The sequence below is a fragment of the Mollisia scopiformis genome, assembly GCF_001500285.1.
Source record: "Mollisia scopiformis unplaced genomic scaffold LY89scaffold_19, whole genome shotgun sequence".
NCBI lineage: Eukaryota > Fungi > Ascomycota > Leotiomycetes > Helotiales > Mollisiaceae > Mollisia > Mollisia scopiformis.
Genome location: NW_017263599.1, coordinates 807,852 through 829,490, shown reverse-complemented (window position 1 = coordinate 829,490; position 21,639 = coordinate 807,852). Strand labels below are relative to the sequence as shown.

At 48.7% G+C, this 21,639-nt stretch overlaps 3 protein-coding genes across 3 annotated transcripts; 1 reads left to right on the top strand and 2 right to left on the bottom strand.

The window, feature by feature from the left end:
- Positions 1–3,999: 3,999 nt before the first annotated feature.
- Positions 4,000–5,224, top strand: LY89DRAFT_622341 (putative 40S ribosomal protein S6-B). The gene is made up of 5 exons (XM_018210970.1): positions 4,000–4,034; positions 4,108–4,178; positions 4,255–4,618; positions 4,742–4,909; positions 4,965–5,224. The coding sequence occupies exons 1-5, from the start codon at positions 4,014–4,016 to the stop codon at positions 5,058–5,060; spliced, it is 720 nt and encodes a 239-aa protein (XP_018067813.1). The 5' UTR covers positions 4,000–4,013; the 3' UTR covers positions 5,061–5,224.
- Positions 5,225–6,120: 896 nt separating this feature from the next.
- LY89DRAFT_651664 (phosphoribosyl pyrophosphokinase) lies at positions 6,121–7,663 on the bottom strand. Its single transcript, XM_018212177.1, has 4 exons — positions 7,382–7,663; positions 7,233–7,324; positions 6,800–7,172; positions 6,121–6,730 (listed from the first exon to the last, which is right to left on the bottom strand). The coding sequence occupies exons 1-4, from the start codon at positions 7,450–7,452 to the stop codon at positions 6,301–6,303; spliced, it is 966 nt and encodes a 321-aa protein (XP_018067812.1). The 5' UTR covers positions 7,453–7,663; the 3' UTR covers positions 6,121–6,300.
- Positions 7,664–8,503: 840 nt separating this feature from the next.
- LY89DRAFT_754201 (uncharacterized protein) lies at positions 8,504–21,574 on the bottom strand (the record flags this gene model as incomplete). Its single annotated transcript, XM_018221312.1, has 7 exons — positions 21,190–21,574; positions 17,188–21,136; positions 13,305–17,135; positions 13,195–13,254; positions 9,043–13,143; positions 8,648–8,992; positions 8,504–8,598 (listed from the first exon to the last, which is right to left on the bottom strand). Exons 1-7 carry the CDS (start codon positions 21,235–21,237, stop codon positions 8,504–8,506), a joined length of 12,429 nt encoding a protein of 4,142 aa, XP_018067811.1. The 5' UTR covers positions 21,238–21,574.
- Between the last annotated feature and the right edge of the window lie 65 nt (positions 21,575–21,639).

The following is a 21,639-nucleotide window of genomic DNA, read 5'->3' as shown; positions in this document are numbered from 1 at the left end:
ACTGGCCATTACCCGAGTCCACGTATCAACCACCCGTGTCTCACGTGAGAGGCCGTCCAAACAAGCTTTGTGAGGCCGGCCATAACGTCAGCATTTAAGCCGAGCTCAACAGCCGGCCCTCAACCTCCATTTCAGTTTCTTAGATATAATTCCATCGAGGAACCAAACCGTGTAAGAGCCCCCTCCTTATACATAAGACATGACTAATAGTCTTCAGCTTTGGACACACCGTCATCTCCTGAGCGGAGCCCGCCTCCGCTCGCCACCCAATCTCGCGCGAATGTTACAGTGATCATGTTCAATCAGATGGCCTCGAATCATGCCTCTGGCCCACTGCTAGTCTCGAGGATTTCTGCTGGCCGGGACCGGTGGAATCTCCTAGCTGGGTCGGGTTTGATTTGGAGCCATTTGAAAGTCGAGACCACTGCGGGCTGAGGCTTCATGGCCTTGGTGCCGAGGAGGATTTGTGGGAAGGGGTATTACTTGATGACGATGAGGTGGGGTGCGGTGAATTGATAGGAATGATGGATGTGGAGGTGGGAAGAACGGTTGGAGGTGAGGCTTGTGTCGGAGCCAGGGAGGATGAGTCTTCGAGATCCGCATCAGAATCGATCAATGATGGCCTGTCCATGTTTTTCAACGAGAGTGTGGGAGAAAGTTTGTCTGGGAGATCTTCAAGTGGTACGGGAAGCTCAGAGTCGACGTCGGATTCCACACCATCAACATCTCAATGGCTTTGTAGTCATCCCGCTTGTGGCCGGACATTTACTCACCGCCACAAGTTGAAGTAAGTCTTGATGTTTCCCTTCTGATATTGTATCCAATAGTTGACGATGATACCCAGCCGACACATAAAGTACCACAGCAAGCCTTACTCTTGTTTTGAGACAGCTTGTCAGATCCGAGGTGTTGCGTTCACATTGGAGAAGGACCTTGCCAGACATCAAGCGCGACACAACGGACGCCGCTTCTTCTGCTATTATGCTGATTGTTCGCATTCAGTTGACGGCGGTGGTGTAGGCTTTACTCGAAAAGACAATTTGAGGCGACATTTCACGAATCAGCATCGACATACGAGGCCATGATTCTGCGGTCAACGATAATCGAGGAGGTGGATATGGAGCACTTTCATTTGTTATTTTTTTTTGCATTATCGTATGTCACCCGCGCATCCCGGTGCGTGAATACGTTTCAGGCATGTCAATAATCAAAGCCAGAGAGAGGGTTCGGATCCTAGGGTGGTTCCTATGGCTACACATCTACTACAGATGTGTAGGAGGTACTCGAGTAGTCAGCCCCATCACGAAAATGACTTCAGTCTTTTCCGAGTCTTGACCGCAGTTACAACTTGCAGCATTTGTCTTTGAAATGAATTCCATTATGCTATAGTTAAAAACAGCTATTAACGACCTTGTGTTTACTTCACGAACTTGCCATAACCTTTGCCAATGTGACTAAAAGTGTTGATTTGAGAGTAGATGCGAACTCATCCAGATTGCAAGTTCCAAATAGCAATAGAACAGGTGCCGCCAAAATCACTGTCATCCGGAAGTTCTTTGTTAACTCACCTGATATTTAGATCAAGGAAGCTTCAAGATGGACTCAACATAGTGTCTTTTATGCTGATTGGATATACGATCCACTAACTCTGAAAAGATGCATTGTGAGATAACACGCCGATGGACGGAAAGCGTTTGAATCGAAGGGAGTTGAAGCTGCATGGTTTGTCTCTGCACATCACTTCATGCTCAATAATTATTGTCTAAATGCAATTTATTGAAGACTTAGATTCGCGAGTGAAGCAAACCATCCAAGAACACCATATGGGCAGTGGGAGGCTTTTTGCATGGAGGGCATAGTCACATAATTTGTGTCTGTCTGTTCTGTGACAAGTATGGTCTGGATATGATTTATTGAAGCCAGGTGTTCTGTAGGGTACTGGTACATCTTCTCAAGAAATGACAAAGTGGCGGGGCAAATGCAAGAGACGAACGGATATCTGTGGGTTGTTGTCATCAATTCGATATCTTGTAAGATTATCCAGATACCGCTTATAACCACCGGACACTTTAGAACAACCTAGCCCCCCCCGAAGTATAATGGACAACAACACCGTGGTCAAAAGTGATCTCCCGAATATGATCTAATCTCAAGTGAGTACTTTCGAACTTTATTGTCTAGACACAACTTAGACAAAACAGATGTGCTGAAGATTGCTGGTACAAGTAGATGTACAGGTGATCAGTTCTCAACTAAAAGAAAACACCTTATAACAAGTGAATTCCTACTTCTACCGCCCTGAGGCGGTGCGTACTCCATATATCACCTAGCATCCCCCTACACACTCTGTGCTGGCTTCTCCCTACGGCACCACCTCTACATCGAAGACCCATTTCGTCCGAGCGCTCGACCATACGAGTAAAGATTATGGGTTTACGCCTCAAGCGAAGAGAAGAAGACCTTCTCAAGATGATCTTCCTCCGGGCCGCGGCTTCAACGATGGCTAGCAGCGTCCCTGCAGAGAATGGCGAAAAGGGCCTTGTATCTCTTTCTTTATTGCTCTCCTCTATCCTGAAATCTCGTTGTATTTATATCACTTGAGCGAAACAAATGTTTGGTGAGGGACTGGGAGACGGCTTATAATGGACAGACAGTGTCAAGACTACCATGTCAAAGAACTTGAATTCGATTTCTTCAATACTGATTACCTGGGCGCACAATTATAAACAGCAAAAGTCTTGACAATTACTGAAATACTCTAAGGAACAATGTCTAAGTATCAATGTCCTGGAAAGCTATTGTCTAGATACGGCCTACGTGCACAAAATAGTCCCTCGTTACTTGACCATTATGGTTCGGGAACTGACTGTATAGATTTGAAATACTATCACGAAATGTCTCGTGCATCCCTGGAACATTGTAGAACAATACATATTCCTAAAAGGTCATAAATTATTTCGTCAGATATTTAGCCAAGAGATACGTAGGCATATAATCCGACTCTTGCAACCTACGATCTTGGATTGCTTTGATCGGACTCGTAGGCTCCAAAAGTCCTGTGAACTGCTAGAGCATTCTAAAAGACTCCGTATACATAATAGCAACCCAACATGGCCAAGAAAATGTTTGGCTATTGATTTAATTAGTTTCAACCTAAAATATCTAGGTCCTATCCTAGGATATTACAATCTAGATACAAATTATTAAGGCTGAAACTTCTGTGAAAGGCTGGGACATTATAGAACAATGTATACATAGTCACAAAACTCTATTATGGTTAAGTGAATGTGAGCTGATGGCTGTACCCTACTAAGGAAGGTACCTGGGTACTTCAGTAAGTATCTTGAAATAGTTTTGTCCAAATCCAACTTATGGACACCCAAAGTCTGGTAGAATACTGGGACATTCTAAAACATACAGGATGAAATGTGGTACATAGGTACCTCAGGTGTGGTGTGGTCATGTGATGTGTTTGTCTCTTTCGGAACAATTTTTTTAGCGCGATCCTTAGCGTCAAATCTGTATAGATTCAACCCATCGCAGCTTCCAAAAACGATCTCCAAACAACCACACACCGCCTTCCCAGAGCGTACGTTATTGCCCCGTTCCTGCACGTTGATTCCTTCTTTATTTTTTTGTTCTTCGCTTCGCGACGGAATGGAATATTATTCTACCTAGCGCCGGCAGCGGATCATCCTCTTGCCGATCGGTGGGGATCAACATTATTCCGAAGATGAAAATTTTCACGAAGATATACTGACAAGATTTTAGAATGTACTTCGACCAATTCACACTTGGTTTCCTCTGCGGCTTTCTCGTCTTGCCCGTCATTTTCTGGATCATCTACTTCCTCTGCGCCATCATTGCCTGCTTGACCAGACCTCGCAATTCTGGTACGATGATTGGCTCGCTTACTAGCGTCAAAATTTTCACACACAGCTAACGATTTCAGTTGATATCTTCGAACTTGAATCTGCTCCGCCCAATCCTCCGAACGACGACAATTCTCAACCATGAAGCTCAATATCTCCTACGTACGTGCATCAAGTCATTTCTCTCCTTCGGGTGCGTACGCAAGATTCGAGTATACAAGCTGACGCATAACAGCCTGCCAATGGCAGCCAGAAGTTGATTGAGATCGAGGATGAGCGAAAGTTGCGAGTGTTTATGGAGAAGAGGTACGAAACCACCTGCGCGATCTGCGACGACGATATCTGCACTCGAGTATACAAGAAGCTGACTGGGAGATTACAGAATGGGCGCTGAGGTTCCTGGCGACTCCGTTGGCGATGAATTCAAGGGCTACATCTTCAAGATCACCGGCGGCAACGACAAGCAAGGCTTCCCCATGAAGCAAGGTGTTATGCATCCAACCCGTGTCCGACTCCTCCTCTCCGATGGCCACTCCTGCTACCGACCCCGTCGCACTGGTGAGCGCAAGCGCAAGTCTGTCCGTGGCTGCATCGTTGCGATGGATCTCTCTGTCCTCGCTCTCTCCATCGTCAAGCAAGGCGACGCCGATATCCCCGGTCTCACTGATGTCGTCCACCCCAAGCGCCTCGGTCCCAAGCGTGCCACCAAGATCCGCCGATTCTTCGGTCTCACCAAGGAAGATGATGTATGTATTATCTTCGCCTACCCTACTTCACGTACCTTGGCGCGCTTCATCGCGTCAGGGGAAGAGGTTAGAGTGTGAGCTTTGGGATCCAGATTGCTAACGAAGTGCTGCCAAATTTTACAGGTCCGCAAGTTCGTTATCCGTCGTGAAGTCCAGCCAAAGGGCGAGGGAAAGAAGCCGTACACCAAGGCACCCAAGATCCAGCGTCTGATTACTCCTCAACGTCTTCAGCACAAGCGTCACCGCCTCGCTCTCAAGCGTCGCAATGCTGAGCGTACCAAGGATGCTGCTGTAAGTTCCTCCTCCGGTCTCGTCTTTGGATCTCAAATGCTAATTTTTCACCCAGAACGAGTACGCCGCCATCCTCACCAAGCGTGTTACCGAAGCCAAGGCTCAACGTGCCGACCTTCGCAAGCGCCGTGCCTCTTCCATGCGCAAGTAAACCGTCTTCTCTCGACAATATCGCATGGTTCCTAGGTTTGGTCTGGTCTGGAGCGCACAACTTGGTTTGATCATGGATGGGATGGATCTTCAGAGGCATGGGAATGGGATTGGTTCTTGCTTGCTGGATCGTCTACAAATGGTGATCTCATATCATGGATGAGCGGTTTCCGATAGTCATTTTCCTTTTCCGTCTTTCTGAAGGGCTGGCATAGAGCATATTCTGCACTATAGCAGATTGCTAGGCGTTCTCCAAAATGGCCTTCTGACTTCGAGATTCTTCTTGCATTATGATTGTGATTGTGACCTTTGATTGATTGTGATATGGTTGTGCTGATACTGTAACGCTACGGAATTTCCTTGTTGGTGTTTCTGTCGGTCCTTTTCGATTTCTCTTGATCCTCGACATCCCAAGGATTCAGGAACGCTCATCACCAACAAGCCTCCAACCTACGACTCCAAAAGCTTCGTTCTTACTTACCCATCACTACAAACGAGATAATACTTCCTCGATCTCTTCGACGTCTTGTTTCTGGACCTCGAACCCTATGACTTGACCTCCAAACGCCCAACAACAACTTCTTCACGTTCAGATAACCAGCAGTGAACTCCACGTCCTGCCAATCTTGGCCCCACCCACCTAGTAATATTCCCCCACCTAAATTTATCTATCCATCCTCCATATATTACTCATGGCTGAACTGGTTCAGTCGATTGAAATACACTAGGCACTGCTCAACGGCTACCTCACTAGCAAACTAGGCGCTTCCTACGAGTCACTGAGAAAAGACGACATTTTCACTCCCTCTTAAGATCCAAGATGTGAACGCGATGGCCAAAGTCTTGGAGTTATGAACACCAGACTTATCAAGACTTCGAGAAGGAAGAAGGGACATTACCTGGAGTTGGACATCCTTGCGAGTTGGAAGATATATCTCGATCTTCGAAGTCTGAGACGGTTGGTACGCCAGACCACAAATATAAATGAGAAAAGTAGGAAGGAAAGCAGACTCACATCCTTACATGGCATAGATATCGAAGGAGTAGCATTCAATATACAACTCACACCCCTTCCCTCTTATATAAGAAGCAGAGCAAAATGCATATTCTACCTCCATAACACAGACACGAGCAGCCAATGAACCCAAGTAAGACTTCCATTGATTCGCAAAAGAACCAAACCACCATCCAACGCCATGCTCCCAATTTTCTCTCCTCTAACACCCATCCCCTCTAATCAATCAGTCCGTCGGCGCATGCGTAAACAAAAAACTAACACTCTCCCCATTATGCGTCCTCCGTATCGCCTCCGCCAGCGTCGGACTAATATCCATAACCTTCAGCACCTCGCACCTCTCCTGCTTATCTAGCAACGGCACCGTATTCGTAACCACCACCCTGCTCAACTTGCTCTTATTCAAGGTCTCGATCGCGTTCCCGCTGAGGATGCCGTGAGTCACGATTGCGACGACTTCGCGCGCTTTGTGCGCCATGACCGTCTCGGCGGCTTTGACGAGCGTGCCGCAGGTGTCGGCCATGTCGTCGACGAGGATGGCGATTTTGTTTTCGACGTCGCCGACCAGCACCATGCGGGAGACTTCGTTGGGACGCGCGCGCTCTTTGTGGATGAGTGCGAAGCCGAGGTCGAGGCGGTCGGCGATGGATGTTGCTCTGCAAACAAAGTATCAGTCTGTTGCTCATCCCCAATCCTTGAGAAAGGAGGGCAAAGTAGTATCTCACCTCTTAGCACCCCCCGCATCCGGACTAACAACCACACAATCCTTAACCTCCAAATTCTCCCTAATCCACCTCAGCGTACTGGGCTCCGCATACAGATTATCCACCGGCACATTAAAGAAGCCCTGAATCTGGCTGGCATGCAAATCCATGGTGATAACATGATTGCAGCCCGCCGTCTGCAGCATATTGGCAATCAGCTTTGCGGAGATGGGCGCCCGCGATTTGTCCTTCTTGTCCTGGCGGGCGTAGGGGAAGTTGGGGATCACGGCCGTGATGCGGCGCGCGGACGCGGTCTTGCAGGCGTTGATCATGATTAGGAGTTCCATGAGGCCGTCGTTGATATCGCCGGGCGCGGTGGATTGGAGGATGAATACTGGAACATACAATTAGCAATCTCCTCTTTACTCTCGTTATGGCATGTGGGGAAAAGTACCATCTTCATCTCGAACGCTTTCTCCGATCGTAACGCTGGTTTCCTGGTTCGAATAGTTCAAGCTCATCGTCTTTGCAAGCTCGATTCCCAGTCTGCAGATCCAGCCAGTCAGTGAATTTTGTTCCAATCCTTCCTGGAAGGCAACTTACCGATCCGCAACCAGCTTCGCAAGCTGAGGATGGCTATTGCCAGTAAGGAGCTTGATCGAATTCGTAGCCATTTTGTTTGTCTGCTGCTATTACTGCTGCGAGAGAAGTTGCAAATCGAGGTGGGCGAGAGGTAGGGGGATATAGCTATGCAGAGAACAGCAGATGGATGGTGATAGCGAGCGAGCGAACGACGGGTATTAGAGTGCTTCCATGAGCTCAAGATTGTGGAATCTGCTGGTTGTGACTGTGTCGGCGAGGAACAATGTTCTTCTTGTCACAAGCAAGTTCAATGGGTGTCTGCAAACTAAAAATTTCAGCGGGGCAAAATGCGAACGAGCGGAACTTTCCGATGTGGGGTGGACCATCATGTGATAGCAACATGAACGATTTTGAGAACTTAATACCGTATGAAATGCTTTCCAAGTTATTATCTTATAGGCAAACGGACGTAGGAGCCCTGGCGGGAAACCATATCTAATCCATATTTCTAATTAGATCGTTGACTTCTATAATGCACAAGAATCAAGGACAAGAATAGGCACTCCATTCCATGTAGCAAGGTATAAGGAGACTAGATTTGCGTTTGCCTTTAGCAAAGGCGTAGGGGGAACTTCTCTTATGGAGCTCACTCCCTTATTGAGGAATTATATCTTGGAAAGCAATTAATATGGTATGGATGAAATTTCACATCTGAGAAGTGGGAAGTCAGGATTGAGTAACGCAATCATCAAATTGTGATGTAATGCTAAGCTATCTATTTTACAGTATTCCTTCCACCATCATCATGAGCCATATCTATCATGCCCGAAATCTCAAGCTGATCCTGTCTCAATGCCGAAAGCCCATCCACGAACGACCTGCACTTCGTCGCAGACAACCAACAGCCAGAGATCAAGAAAGAAGGAAACCTCGCACACCATCTATCAAAATGCCCTGATGAATATCATAAAAGCTCCCCGCTCGAATAACAGCTATAGCCTCCTATGCTCACTTGATGGCCTGGCAAAAGCGTAACACCCATGCTAAATACACCCCATAAAAGAACATCGAACGCCGGCAAATGCTGATCAAGGCCTGCGATGCATCAAGTCGTTATGGGAATGAAAGGGGACGTTCGACGATCTATGCAAAACCAAAGTACTCGCTTCCAGCAGTAATGGCTGTGAGGACTTGTTGACGAAGTGCCTCGTAGCTTTCATACTCGGGAAGGTCAAGTTCTGTGAATGTATTAGTATAGAAAATTTAGAAGGGGTACAATTAACTTACGGTTGAAGCATGTATGCGAGCTTGGAAGTCTATCCTTGTTGCCGTAATCACGGTGAATGTTGAATCGACTGAAGCCGTTCATGCCCTCAAGCTCCTTAAAGCCGTTGAGAGGTACCTTGCTGGTTCCAGTAACGAACTGCAGCAGCTTGGCACGTTCCTCCTTGTCGTAGGATCGAACAGCTCGCCAGAACCATTGGATTTGAGGTGAGGAGGCAGAGTAATTGTGGTATTCGGTATTGCTCTTCCAGTCATCAACATCGATCTCAGGGAGACCAGAGATCAACAACTCCAGTTCTTGTTCGTTGAAGATTGCAACGAGAGGGGCGGGAATGATGTCATGGAAACCTGAAGAATGTTAGTCCAGATCACGGGAATGAGGATTGCGATTAGCTTACCCTTCAAGAACTCATCCAGTTGCTCTTTCACAGATCCAGTGAGCTTCCACTCAACCATCAAGCGCACATATTCTTGCTTGTTTTCCTCAGTGACGGGAATGTTGCGACCATCAGGAATGAAATCAATGGTCTCAACAACACCAAACTTATCATTATCAACAGAGAATGTCTCGGTGATGATATCAGTGATGTCGTTCTCGAGCATCCAAATAAGGGACTTGTAGTAATCTGGATCGAGCGATTCCATGTCCTTGACGGAGACAGCCTTGCCGAGGATTCGCTTGTACACAGCACGACTGAAATGGCAGTCCAGAACACGACCCTCGTAAAGAGCCTTGCCGATGATACGACCAATGAACTTGAAGAACATGAGATGCTCCTCGTTGACGCTGCTCAATTGGTTGGGGTGGAAGGTGGTTCGGTCAGAAGACACAGGAATGAACAGGGCATAACCTGGATCAAACATCTGTCGAGAGAGAACCTGGAACCATTCACGAGTGACACCACCAGCATCGACACCCTCTTCGCCATGGAAACGAATGCTCAATTTGCCATACTTCATTTGATCGCCGGTTTGGAAGTAAAGAGACTTGAAGGAATCGTGGAAAACCTGGTCTCGGCGAACAGACAATTGAAGAGGTGGGAAAGATTGTCGGCTATTGGGGGCTTTGGAATGGATGCTTCTGCTGAAGTAGTTTCGCTTGTTGTCAAACTCAAGGACCTTGGGATTCTTGACCAAGAGGGAGAAGGTACCCGACATGAGCTTTGGTGTTTGTCGTACCAAGTCGTTCAAGATCTTGCGATGTTCCTCAGTGAAAGTAAAGAAGAGGTTCTCCATCTGCGACTCAGGAGGAGGACTGGTAAGCATCATTTCCTTGCCCATCTGTGACTTGGCCAAAGGAGCATCCTTCAGAGTTGTGTTCTTGCATACAACCATCAATGCCTCGATAAGTGGCAGGAGAATGGTTGCAACATTGAGCATGTGCTCACGTTGTCTGATGGCACTGAGACAAGCACTCAATCTCTCCCACATGCGACCGAAGGTTGGGTTCTCGTACAGTGAAGAGAGGAGGTCTTGCTTCTCGACTAGTTGCGACGATGCTGCTTGGTCTTCAGATTCGGGTGTATCCTTCTTCTCACGCTTGGGGTCGAAGAGATGATCAAGTGCGGTTAAGACTCGTAGAAGCTTGTTCTGGTCAGATCCACCTGGAGAGAACTTGGCCAATGCGACACCTTGAATCTCGGTACCTGTTGAAGCCTTCTTGATTTGTGGGAGAAGTTCTTCGAGGTCAACCAAGATGATTTCACCAAGCTCTTGTGCCTTCGAGATTAGTTCTCGGCCGAAGACAGCCTTTGCATTTGGAATGGTGGACAAGTTCTTGATGGTTGACAAAGTCTCACGGAATGTCTTGGAGGAACATTCTCGAGCGACGAAGATGTTGATGACAAGCTTCAAGTTCTGCTCAGGAATGACAGGTGGTGTAATTGGGCGCTGCTTCTTTTCTTGTTCCTTTGTTGCCTCCGGCTTTGGTGCATCGTTGGATGTCGATGGCTCGCCACCTTCAGCGATCGTTAAGGGTTGCGCGGGAGTTTGGTCAGCAGTAGGAGTCACTTCTGAAGCCGCAGTCTCTAGCTGAGGGGCCGATGGCTGCTCGGTTGCTGTAGCCTCTGGTGAAGTTGCCGAGGGAGCAGTGTCGGTAACTGAGGGAGTGGCATTGACAGTCTCGGTCTTTTGCTCTTCTTCAGCCTCCTTTTGCTTTCGTTGTAAGGCTTGCAGAGGTGACGTGACCATGTTGAGCAATGACGAAAGGGTCTCCATCACAGTCGAGCTCTCCATAATAAGGTCACGACCTAACAGACTCAACAAGGAGTTGAGTGCATACTTGGCAGCCTTGCTTTCCTTGCTCTTGCCCTTGCGACTTAAAGTACGCTTCAGGCCACCAGAACTGTCGTGCTCGGTCAAGAAGAACGCAGGGATATGTGGATTGACTTGGTTGAGATATACCAAGGTAGACAAGCATTGTTGGACAACCATCAAGGGCGAAGCCTCAAGAGTTGTGGTGGTCAAAGGACCCAATCCAGTAAGTGCCTTCTTTAGAGGTTGTGGGGTCTTTGGTTGGGCATCCTTGGGCTGCTTGGCCTTTAGAGATAGATGAGCGAAGCTTCTATCAACAGCAGACATATCGATACTGCCATCTTGAAGGATATGGAGAAGAGTGCTCAAGACCTCGTTTCGGTTATGTCGATTCAGCGAGACGTTCTGCAAGACTGAGTTGAGAGTGGTTCGAAGGCTACCATGCTGGAAGATGAACATAAGGCGCAGCAGAGTTGCAACACCAGGCTTATCAAGCATTTGTACAATCGCACGACGAGGAGGTCTCTGAGCGTTGACTGGAACGGCGTCACCAGCTGGGGGAGCAACTCGTCGTGTGGCAAAGCCAGGCATTCTTCCATGAGCAGGATGATTTCTTAATTCAGCACGTGCTTGGTCTGCAAGCTCTGGAGGTAATAGGGCCAAGGTCTCCTCATCTTGTTCCATGAGGACTTGGCTTCGCAGAGCGGGAGGCAGTGTGGCTAGAATTGAGGCTGCGTCCATTTCTGCTGAAGCAGCTCCACCGCTAGCGGCAGCAGCTTGACGTTGTCGTTCTTCGCGCTCACGTCGTCGTCGTTCTTGTCTCTCCTGCTGAATGATCTCGTCTCGAATGTCGTCAGGCAAAGCATCAAGGAATTCCTGATCGATTTCCGAAGGCTGTGCACCAGTTGCAGCAGCAGCTTGTCGTCGATCAGCGACTGCAGACATGATAACTTCTTCACGAAGATCCTCTGGCAACTCGGTAAGGAAGTCAGGGTCGATGCCTAGATCCGTGATATCGAAAGGAATGCCACGCATCATGGTCATGATTCGAGCTCGGTCTGCAGCTGACTCTTCAGTTTGTTCGCCGGCTGGGGCAGGAGTCTCAGTCTCAACACCGTCCATAGCATCAGATGTTGGCTCGACAGCCTCGTCTTCGTCATCCTCGGCAGCTTCAGCATCCTCCCCTCGTGCTGCAAGTGCTTCGGCTGCGGCTCTCTCAGCTGCTTCGCGCTCTTCAGCCTCCTTCTTTTCTCTCGCAATTCTCTCCTCTTCTTCCTTCTTCTCACGAGCAACGCGTTCTTCTTCCTGCTTCTTCTTTAGTTGCTCCTCCAACTTACGGACTTTCTCGGCCTCTGCTGCCTTGAGTGCCTTGTCGGCTTCAATAGCTGGCGGGACAAGTAGTGATAGAATAGCTGTTGTGAGATCAGCAGCTCGCTCAAGTGCACTGGCGCCAAAGAGAAGCTTCGACTCCTCTAGCCATCGTGCTGCAGTAGACTGTGGTGTGAAAGATGCAACGCTACCAGATTCGGTATTGTCACGTCGAGGCTCGAATCGAGATGGTCGCATGTTGAACATTGCTTGAAGATCAGGTGGCAATTGGTGACCAGGGCTGGTGGTAATGTGAAATTGGAGGGCATGTCCATGGCGTGCAATGTGACCTGGAAGAGGCGGTAAGGATCTCATTACTTCATCCAGAATGGCTCTTGTTGCGGGCTCACCGAAGGGGCGTCCAAGACCAATATCTAATATCTCGCCTGGTCCTCCCATAGCCTGGATCCAGCTACCTACAGCAGGTGTGCGACCAGGGCCGTCTCGGCTTGCTGCACCGTTTCGTTGAAGAAGGGGGTTGATTCCTTCGTCTGCAGCTCGAGGGGCTGCTCCACCGGGTGGATTTGATCGATACAGCCTGGAAGAACGATAGTCTGGCACTGCAAGTGGATCATTAGTTCTGCTTCCTACTGCACGAGAGAGTCTAGCTTCGACTCGATCAAGAAAAACAAGTGCTGCCTGTGCGTTGACTGAACCGTCATTCGGCATCAAGACCTCGCGAATACGCAAATCGTCTTCATCTTCGTCGATCATGCGCGATAACTGTGAGAGGGGCAACCTACCACCTAGCGGGTCACGAGGACCGCCAGGGAACAATGAAGGAAATGGGGAAAAGCCGCCGCCACGACGACGTTGATGGACGACTGTGGGTGGTTCGACATCTTCCTGCCATCCACCATCGAACCCAGGACCATCCACTACAGGCATGTTAGTATCAGTTCTAGCAGTCGAATAAAACAATCACTTACTTGGATATTGGTCGAAGAGCATATCCTCATCATCCATCTCATCATCATCGTCTTCATCCTCTGCAGTCTATGTTAGTAATAGTCAGACCGTGGAAAAGGAGGTTACCAACCTTCTTCGTCACCATCCTCTACATACTCGCCGGCGACACGTTCATCGTCGTCACCCTCATCCATATCAACACCCTCAGCCTCCATGCGTTCGAGGATATCTTGAGCAGCATCATCATTACCACCAAGAGCACGGACAAGATGACCCAACGGGCCACCCATAGCTTCCATGGCGTGCAATTGCTCCTCTTCTTGATCAGCAGCTTGGCCTTCGTAATCTTCTTCCTCTCCATCATCGTCGTCACCATCGGCGCTTTCCCACTCGCCCATTTCGTCATCTTCGGCAAGTTGTTGAACGTTTCCGGCTTCATCGATGATCTCGACGTGAGCATCGTCATCTTCAGAATCGTGCTCCTCATCGTCATCGCTGTTTGAGTCATCGTCGTCCTCATCATCGTCATCATCGCCCATAATGACTTCAACGTCTAGGTTATGATCGCCAGAAAGGCCTTCGATGGGACCCATACCCTCGATTTCTTCATCTTCATCGCTGATACCGTCCTCATCATCTCCCGGCTCTTCCTCATAGTCCATCTCATCATCGTACTCTTGTTCGTACATCTCTTCATCATCGTCATCTTCGTCATCGCCAGAAGATGAATCTTCCTCACGGCCCTGCTCGAACATGCCTAGAGTGGAGTTACGGAAAAGATCAGGAGTCTCCTCGCGGTCATCTTCTGGCTCAGACAGAGAGGTTGCGGATTCAATCTCCTCTTCGTCTTGACCAGTTGTATCTGAGATGAGGGCGAGATCGCTGAGATTCACAGCAGTAGTAGTGAGAGTCTTAAGAGGGCGGAGAATGTACTTGACAGCACGCTTGGCACTTGGGAAGTTAAGGTCAATGTCTGCGATAGATGCAGTGAGAGCAGCAACGTAGCCTTTCTCGAACATGATGCGGCGAAGCTGCTTCTGAGATGTAGCTGCAACGGCAGTATCTGACATGCCAACATTCTCCTTGCCATTCATAATGTGATTCATGAGATCAGCAAGAGCAAGCATGCGAGCGTACTTGATGTCTAGATTCTCAGTAGACGTGCTTGCTTCCTTGTATGCCTTGAGGATGTTTTCCAAGACAAAACGACGAACGAAAAGGAGATCTGGTTCAGTGTCGCTGTTGTATGGTTCTCTGTCCTTCTCAATCGGCTGCTCCCCAGTCTTGCACAAGAGGGCAGTCAAGACGGAGTCCGCCCATGCAGAAGTGATCATCTTCTTGCGCATAGAAGTAGTTTCCGCGTGGTCGAGAGTTCCGACGGGAATCAGGTCAAACAGCAGATAATTAACAACGCTTGATCGCGGCTTGGAAGGTGTCATGGCTTGTGGAGGAGCACTGCGCTTGAAGTTGATGAACTCGATCTTGGTCCTGTTGTATGACGCAAGTAACTCTGTAAGACACTGAAGAATGAAGCATCGGTAGATGTAAATCGGGTGTTCTTCGGCCTTGAATTCTTGCTTCGTCGCAGGCTTAGCAGTCTTGGGATCCTTCGTGGTGGAATCGGTAGATGGAGATGTCTCGCCCATGGCAGTATCACCATTGCTCTGCACACCGTTCTTCTCGGCAGTATTGATAGCAACCGAAGGATCCTTATCCTCAACATCTCTGTAGTTGAGCAACTCGCAGAGCAGGAAATGAATGACGCCATCGGGGTTTTCAATGACAGGTAACTTGTGATCGACGACTGCTGGCTTTGCGGCATCTGGCATCTCGCTGTCAGGACCTTCGGTAGAAGGCTTGATATCTTGGATCGTCAAGTCTTCTGTAGCTTGAACAGTTGGCTGTACAGCATCTTCAGAAGTCCGCGAAGCATCCGATTGTGCCTCCTTCAACATGAGAGAGTGATGTCGACTTTGCCCATCAGCTGATGGGTAGGTCCAACGATTGAATTTGACCATCTCATTTGTGACTTCGACGAAGAGCTCTGGGTTTCGAACCGCAACATGTGCAAGACCACGGATATAGTGCTTCTCATCGATGTTGCGTTGTTGGCGATTGTTTTCCAGAAAAGACTTGATCTCGGCGCGCATGATTTGCTTGATGGTCTCGTCGTCCTCAATAATGTGACGCAATATCAACATTAATGGACCCTGAATGCGAGTGGAGCTAGCTCCTGCCAACTGCTTGGCCATGACGAAGACTCGCTGGATGTTCTTCTTGTCACTGATGGCTTGGGCCACAGCACGAGTGCGTGTCAGAATGACTAAGATGCGTAGGACGGCCAATGCAAGAGACTCGTCCTTACCAATGCGTGGCAAAATGTCAAGAATTGCGTCTAGTAGTTGAGAACGCTCATCCTTTGACACAGTTGGGTCAGAAACCTCCAGGATAGGTGGTTCGACAGTGTCATTGTCATCCTTGGGAATAGTCCACTTAGTCTTCTGTGGTTTTTCGTCCTCGCTGAGAAGCATCTCAATAATCAGTAAGATATGTGCAATCCAGGGAGATGGCTCGTCGGCAGAATGGTTGGGGGACAATTTGACAAAGCTGAGTAAAGTGCTCAAGTTTTCCTTCAATTCCGAGACTGCAGCGGCATAGAAGAGCTTGTCTCGAAGCATCAATGCAAGAAGATGAGCGTAAGCAGCGACCTTCTTGCCGCATGTTCGAAGATCTTCCTCTCCTGCAAATGACATTAGGGCAATCACCAAAGTCTCGCCAACAACCTTGCGTTGACCTGCTGGGTCGCTCGATTTATTAACCACCATAGTGATGAGATCTGCAACCTCGAAAGTCACTTCTCCGTGGGCATTGATAGCATCCAGACATTTATCGATTAGATTGTCTCTCACAGCCTCGCGTTCCTCGTTGAGATCTTCGATGGTGACCTGTTTGCGAGGTGTCTCCTCCGGTGGGGGTGGTGAGGTTCCAGCCGCAGGGTCATTGCTATGAAGTGTATTCAAAAATGCGTGGAAAGCATCATTGTCCTCACCAATGCCGTTGGAATCTTCTGCCATGTCACTAAAGGGTTCCAGGAAACTGGACGCAGTTTGTTCAACAGTAGCGTGAGCATCTGATCCAGCTGTTGTGCCACCCATAGCATGATCCTCAGCTGGTGTTGATGCACCTGTAGATCGCGAAGGGTTTGCAAGTGACCCAACCATTGACTGGAGGCTCGGTAGTGCTGTTGATTCAGGCGAAGGAGCGATGTCTCCGTCGGGGATTGGATTGCGCGAGAAGGCGCCATTGTGCAAGATCAACCTACAATACTCAATTGCGGAGTTTTCGTTGTTATTGCAGCGATATAATGCCTCCTCCGCAAGGTCCGGCAGGAAGTCTTCAGTCAAAGAAGCAAGGCCATCAGTACTGGGCTTGAAGGTCTTTCTTACAGCAGGTACGGATTTGATGCCCTTGTCTGTACGCTTCACAGCTCCAGCTTCGCAATCTGCAGCAGCAATGAGTCGGATCACATCGATGAGCTTTTCGGAGATTTGACTATCGCCCTTCTCGATGAGATCAGATCCCCACAACTGGCGAACAACAGGTAAGATAGCCATGCGCAACTCGACTATCAATTGGCCGGGAGAGAAATGATCCGGTCGGCCTCGCTCTCTATCCGACCGAGAAGTTAATCCAATGGTCTGAACAGCCTCAGTGACATTCTTTCCATTTACCAATTGGCTGTAAATTTTGAGGATTTGCTTAACTCCAGCGGTGGCGAACTCCAGCTTCAGATATGCGGCTGCAGACTTATCCAGGGATTCCGCGAGAGATGTGGGTGCAGACTGGATTGTAGCCGCGAAGACCTTTAACATGTCATTCAGTGTCTTCAAGCCACCATGGTCCTTGAAGGATTGCACAATTAGAGTGATAGTCTGTACGGGTCTGTCGTTCTGACGAGATTCTGCGAAAGTTAGTATGGAACAGAATTCGGATGCTGTGTAGTCTTTGCTTACCATCAATTAGCATGGAATTGAGAATGTTAAGTAGTCCACGCCAGTAGTCGAAATTGTCGACAGACGATGCTTCCCCAAACCCAACGAATTGACTAAGAATACTCTCGACCAATGCATCTGCCAGCGCAAAATGATACTGCTTCTGAAAATGGTCAGGATTACGCTTGGTAACCACTGCCTTGCCCAGAGTCTGAAACAGGGGCTGGACGGTACGAGGCATCTTTGCTAGCAGGTATCGCAAGGTCTGATAGTTCTTGAAAGCAGGAGTATCTTGCTCTGGCTTGGATATGGACTTCTTGCTGTTTGGCGATTGAGAGACATCGCCCTCGGAAAGTGGAACAGTCTCACCAAGATTATTCGGATTATTCTGGGCAGATGAACCTAGAGTTACTGGCGGTTGCTCTGCACTTGAAATCGGCTCGGAGGCACCAGTTTCAGTAGGGAGAGGGTCCTTGACTCGAGCCTCGTCCTTCCATTGGTCTGGTACAGACATCTGGAGGCGCATTTCTTCCTTGAGTGAAGCACCCAATAAAGGTCCGAGGCTCCGTACTAATTTAATATAGTAGTCGTTCACATTCGTCATGGTGAAGATGCTAGTAGCGCTGCGGTGATTGTAGACGGAAGCTTGGAAGCAGGTGTTGATTGAAGCGACCAGAGAGTGTAAATTGACGAAGGCCTTGGCAAAGTCCGTGCCCTTTGCCAAAAACTCAACATCGCCAGATTGAGCGGCATCGGGCTTGACAAATGGTTCAAAGAATGGAACGTTGCCATCAAAAGAAGCAAATGGTTGCAAGATATCGGCAGCTTGCTGGGCTTTCTTGAGTAGAGAAGGCAGAACGAGATGTGCCTTTGTCTCAGCAAGTTGAGCAATGACTTGGTGTACGCTACGACTGGCATTCGAATCTGCAAAGTCGTATGGTAATGATCTCGAAGCAGCTAGGCTCAGGACATATTCGAGTCCACCCTTACCAACGAACTCTGAGCGCACCGTTGAGTTGCTGAACATGCCTGACAGGAAAGTCGAGACAGCTGCGATGTAGGGCGTGGTAGATGCCTTGGATGAGCCGTCACTAGAAGTGGTTTGGTTTGAGTGAGCGTCTGTGGAAGGTAAATCTGCATCTACCATCTCAACATCACTATCATCGACTGCCTTTCCCTTACCCTTCACTGATCTGTCGACGAGAGAAACCTTCATTTCCTTGTCAGCAACCACGACTTTGCCTGATGAGTCGGTTGCCCATAATTTAGCACCGAGATTTTCTCGGTGGGCCATGTTCATACACAACTGGTCAACGCGTGCAACCATGTTAAGGATCGCAGTCATGATGGCCTCCTTGAGTGGGGGATGGTGACGGACCAACTCGTCGAAAGTGCTCCCAAGATTTGAAGGCAGGTCCTTGATCGACTCCATGCACTTGACATGCTCTGGACTCTCAAATATTTCAAAGAAAGTCTCGAGCGCATGAGAAGCTTGGAACATCTTCATACCGGCATTGTTGAGACAAATGGCGCCGAATGCTTGAGGGATGATATTGATGCTCTCGGATGTTGGTAGGATGCCGCGAGCCAATGGACCATTGCGGGGCAGTTCGATACTAGACAGATCATGTAAATTATAGCGCTCGTCCTCACTGTCATCTCGATCTGATGGAGGGCTTGGAGAGCGTTCATCATCATCTGTGTTAACGGGCTCTGGGCGTGTCTCTTCCTTGGGTCCGTCAACTGGCATAACAACAGGTCTGCCAGTAATTGCTTCTAGAAGACCCCTGCTTAAGCCAGCTTCAGCAATGACCGCAAAGCTAGTTGGCTCGTTGTTGATGAAGTCGTTGAGGATACTGACGGCATTTGTCCAAACATTGGATCCGAAGCAACGGGCATCCCCAATGATTTGGCGGAGACTACCAAGCAATTGAGAGGAATCAATCAGATTTCGAAGTAATCGATCGAAGTTTCCACCATAAACTCCTGCGGACGACATCATGTGATGAATGAATTTGAAAAGCCACTTGAGAGTTTGCTGCTGAAAGAAGGGGATTTGATAATCGACTGATCCTGAACGATACTCTGGTCTCATGCCTTTGCCAGCTGCGGCGTTAGCCTTTGCACTGTTCACTTCGTAGACGATTAAGTTAGAAACGGTATCAAGGCCTTCGGCGCTAACGAGAGTCTGAAAAGCGTCCCGAGTGCTGTACATGATAGCATCGAGGAACGTCAAAATCATTGGGTGATAGCGTTCAGCAATCGAGCTTCGTAATGTTAGGACTTCCACCAAGATAGGGATCAAGCCAGCAGTGACCATCTCGCTGCCTGTGCGAGGATTGATAGCAAGATTGGAGAGCAAAGAGAAGAGAGCTTCTCGCCATTCATCTTCTCCGTCAAGCCTATCGCCATTGTCTTCTTGGTTCATGCCCGCAACAGCCTTCCGAACAACATAGAGAAGAACTCCATGATTGACATTTGTGTTCAGTGCAGCACAAACATCAGTGAACTTGCTCTGGTGATTGCATAATCCGTCCAAGCAGGCAAATGCAAGTGTCTGAATGGGCCGCGGTACAGGGATCTCACCATCAGGAGGAGGATGAACTAATTCGGCGAGCTGATATACAAGCTGCATTCGACGAGGCTCATCAGAATCCTGCTTCATGACAGTCTCAAGGAAAGTGGACTCTAGAAGATGGATGTAACTCAGATTGGTGATGGCCAATAGTCTGACCGACAAGAGTTGACGTCTCGTTTCCACAGAGGATGTAAGTGCAGAAGCGACCCGTAACTTCGTCAACAATTCATACTGAAGCTCCTGAGGTAGTCCAGGTGCGTGTTCTCTTAAGAGTGTATGGATTCCTGTTGACTTCAGGGTGGAGGCTGAAATCTCAATAACCTTATGACTAGGGCGAGTTGCATCGTCAGAAGGGAATGTTGAAGACCTAGGCAGACTTGGAGAAGTATCTTCAGAGATAGATTGTCTGTTTGCACGTTGACCATGAGGTCCGAGGTTGGAAGAACGTCGGACTGGGGTGGGAGTGACAGGCACGGAAGGGGAGGAAGGATTCGGAGGGCGTAAAGCTTGATTGGTCGACTCTGATTCGGCGACAGGCTTTGGATAATATGTGATCTTGACATCACCCCAGTCCTCCCACGAATCTTGATGGACAGCAACATCGACCCCATTGCGTGCACTCTTCGGAGTTCCCCCAACGCCTGGACCACCCTTGACCATGGATACAAGATCATTTGCATGGACCGTGATACTTGGACCCTTGCTTGGTGTTGTAGGGATACTGAAATATGCCTTTTCCTTGCCCTTCGCACTTGGAGTCGCAGGGGTTGTAGGTTGGGTAGATTCAGTTGCAGTTGTGATAGTCTTTGAGAAGGGCAAACTTAATTGCTGTACGCGTTCGAGGTCGATGTTGTAATGATTGATCAACATAGCATGGCTAATTTGTCGACCAGGAATATTTGTACGCTTCAAAGCTGCCTGATATCGCTGTCCTAGCTCGGAGCCTAATCGTAGGGTGCCCTCGAGCAGAGACAGCGAGGTGCTGTTAAGGAAGTGATTCAAGTTGGCACTGCTCCCGTAGATGCTGCGATTACCACAGTTCTGTAGCAGAACCACAGTGAAGCTCAATATCGACTCGACCAGCTCTCTATCACCTTCTTGTGAAAAGCCTAGGCTTTCAAGATTGTGTCCATTCTGTTGTTGCTCGTCGGATTCACCAGCCTTAGATAGAAGAAGCGTGCAGGCAAAATCTACTGTTTGTGGTCCCTCATCGAGCTTGTATATCTTGGCGAACTGTTCGTAGATTTCGTCGAATCGGTTCAAGAGCGGAATCCAGTGGTATAGGTCACCTCTGGGGAAGGGCCACCGGGAGGGGAATGTGGCGAGCTTTTGTGGTAAGAGGGGTAAGGGAATGGAGGATGCAGCATTTCGAAACTCTTTGATCCATGGTGACTGTCATACATGTTAGCGCATTCATTGGTATTTCAATCATCGTCAGGGCGTACCAAGGACTCCAAGTGCTTCGTCTGCATAGTCTTGGTTATGCGGACCATCTTGACGGCGGGCGCGGCAGAACCGCTGAAGAATCAGTTTCGGACCCCCTCCACTGCCTCCGTAACTATCGTGGTGGGCAACAGCTTGACAGATAGAAGAAGGAGTGCCCACGATCGGACAGTCCTGTGTTCGAAGAGGTATTTGATTCTCGTTGTGTCTCGCGAAGAACTTCGTTTTCCGGTACTTGGTAGCCGCGTTGGACCTGCAGTTGCGCTTCGCAGAAGACAAATATTATCGGGTCGTGAGGGGAACTTCAGAGTACAGTTCCGATGAACGAGGGACAAGAAGAGGAGTAGGTCGCGTTGCTTGTGTGGGTGTTTGCGGAAGGTGATTGAATTTATGGCAACAAATTCGAAAGGAACGTAGTCGAAAGACGCGGTGCAGGCGCTTCTCGCAGGCTC

What these genes read in the sequence shown, in the direction of transcription:
- LY89DRAFT_622341 (XM_018210970.1), top strand. Translation starts at nt 4,014, where the DNA reads ATGAAGCTCAATATCTCCTAC. An exon ending in TGAAGCTCAATATCTCCTAC is followed by an intron (nt 4,035 to 4,107) that starts GTACGTGCATCA and finishes GACGCATAACAG; the next exon opens with CCTGCCAATGGCAGCCAGAA. An exon ending in CGAGTGTTTATGGAGAAGAG is followed by an intron (nt 4,179 to 4,254) that starts GTACGAAACCAC and finishes GGGAGATTACAG; the next exon opens with AATGGGCGCTGAGGTTCCTG.
- LY89DRAFT_651664 (XM_018212177.1), bottom strand. Translation starts at nt 7,452, where the DNA reads ATGGCTACGAATTCGATCAAGCTCCTTACTGGCAATAGCCATCCTCAG. An exon ending in GCGAAGCTGGTTGCGGATCG is followed by an intron (nt 7,325 to 7,381) that starts GTAAGTTGCCTT and finishes CTGGATCTGCAG; the next exon opens with ACTGGGAATCGAGCTTGCAA. An exon ending in AAGCGTTCGAGATGAAGATG is followed by an intron (nt 7,173 to 7,232) that starts GTACTTTTCCCC and finishes TGTATGTTCCAG; the next exon opens with TATTCATCCTCCAATCCACC.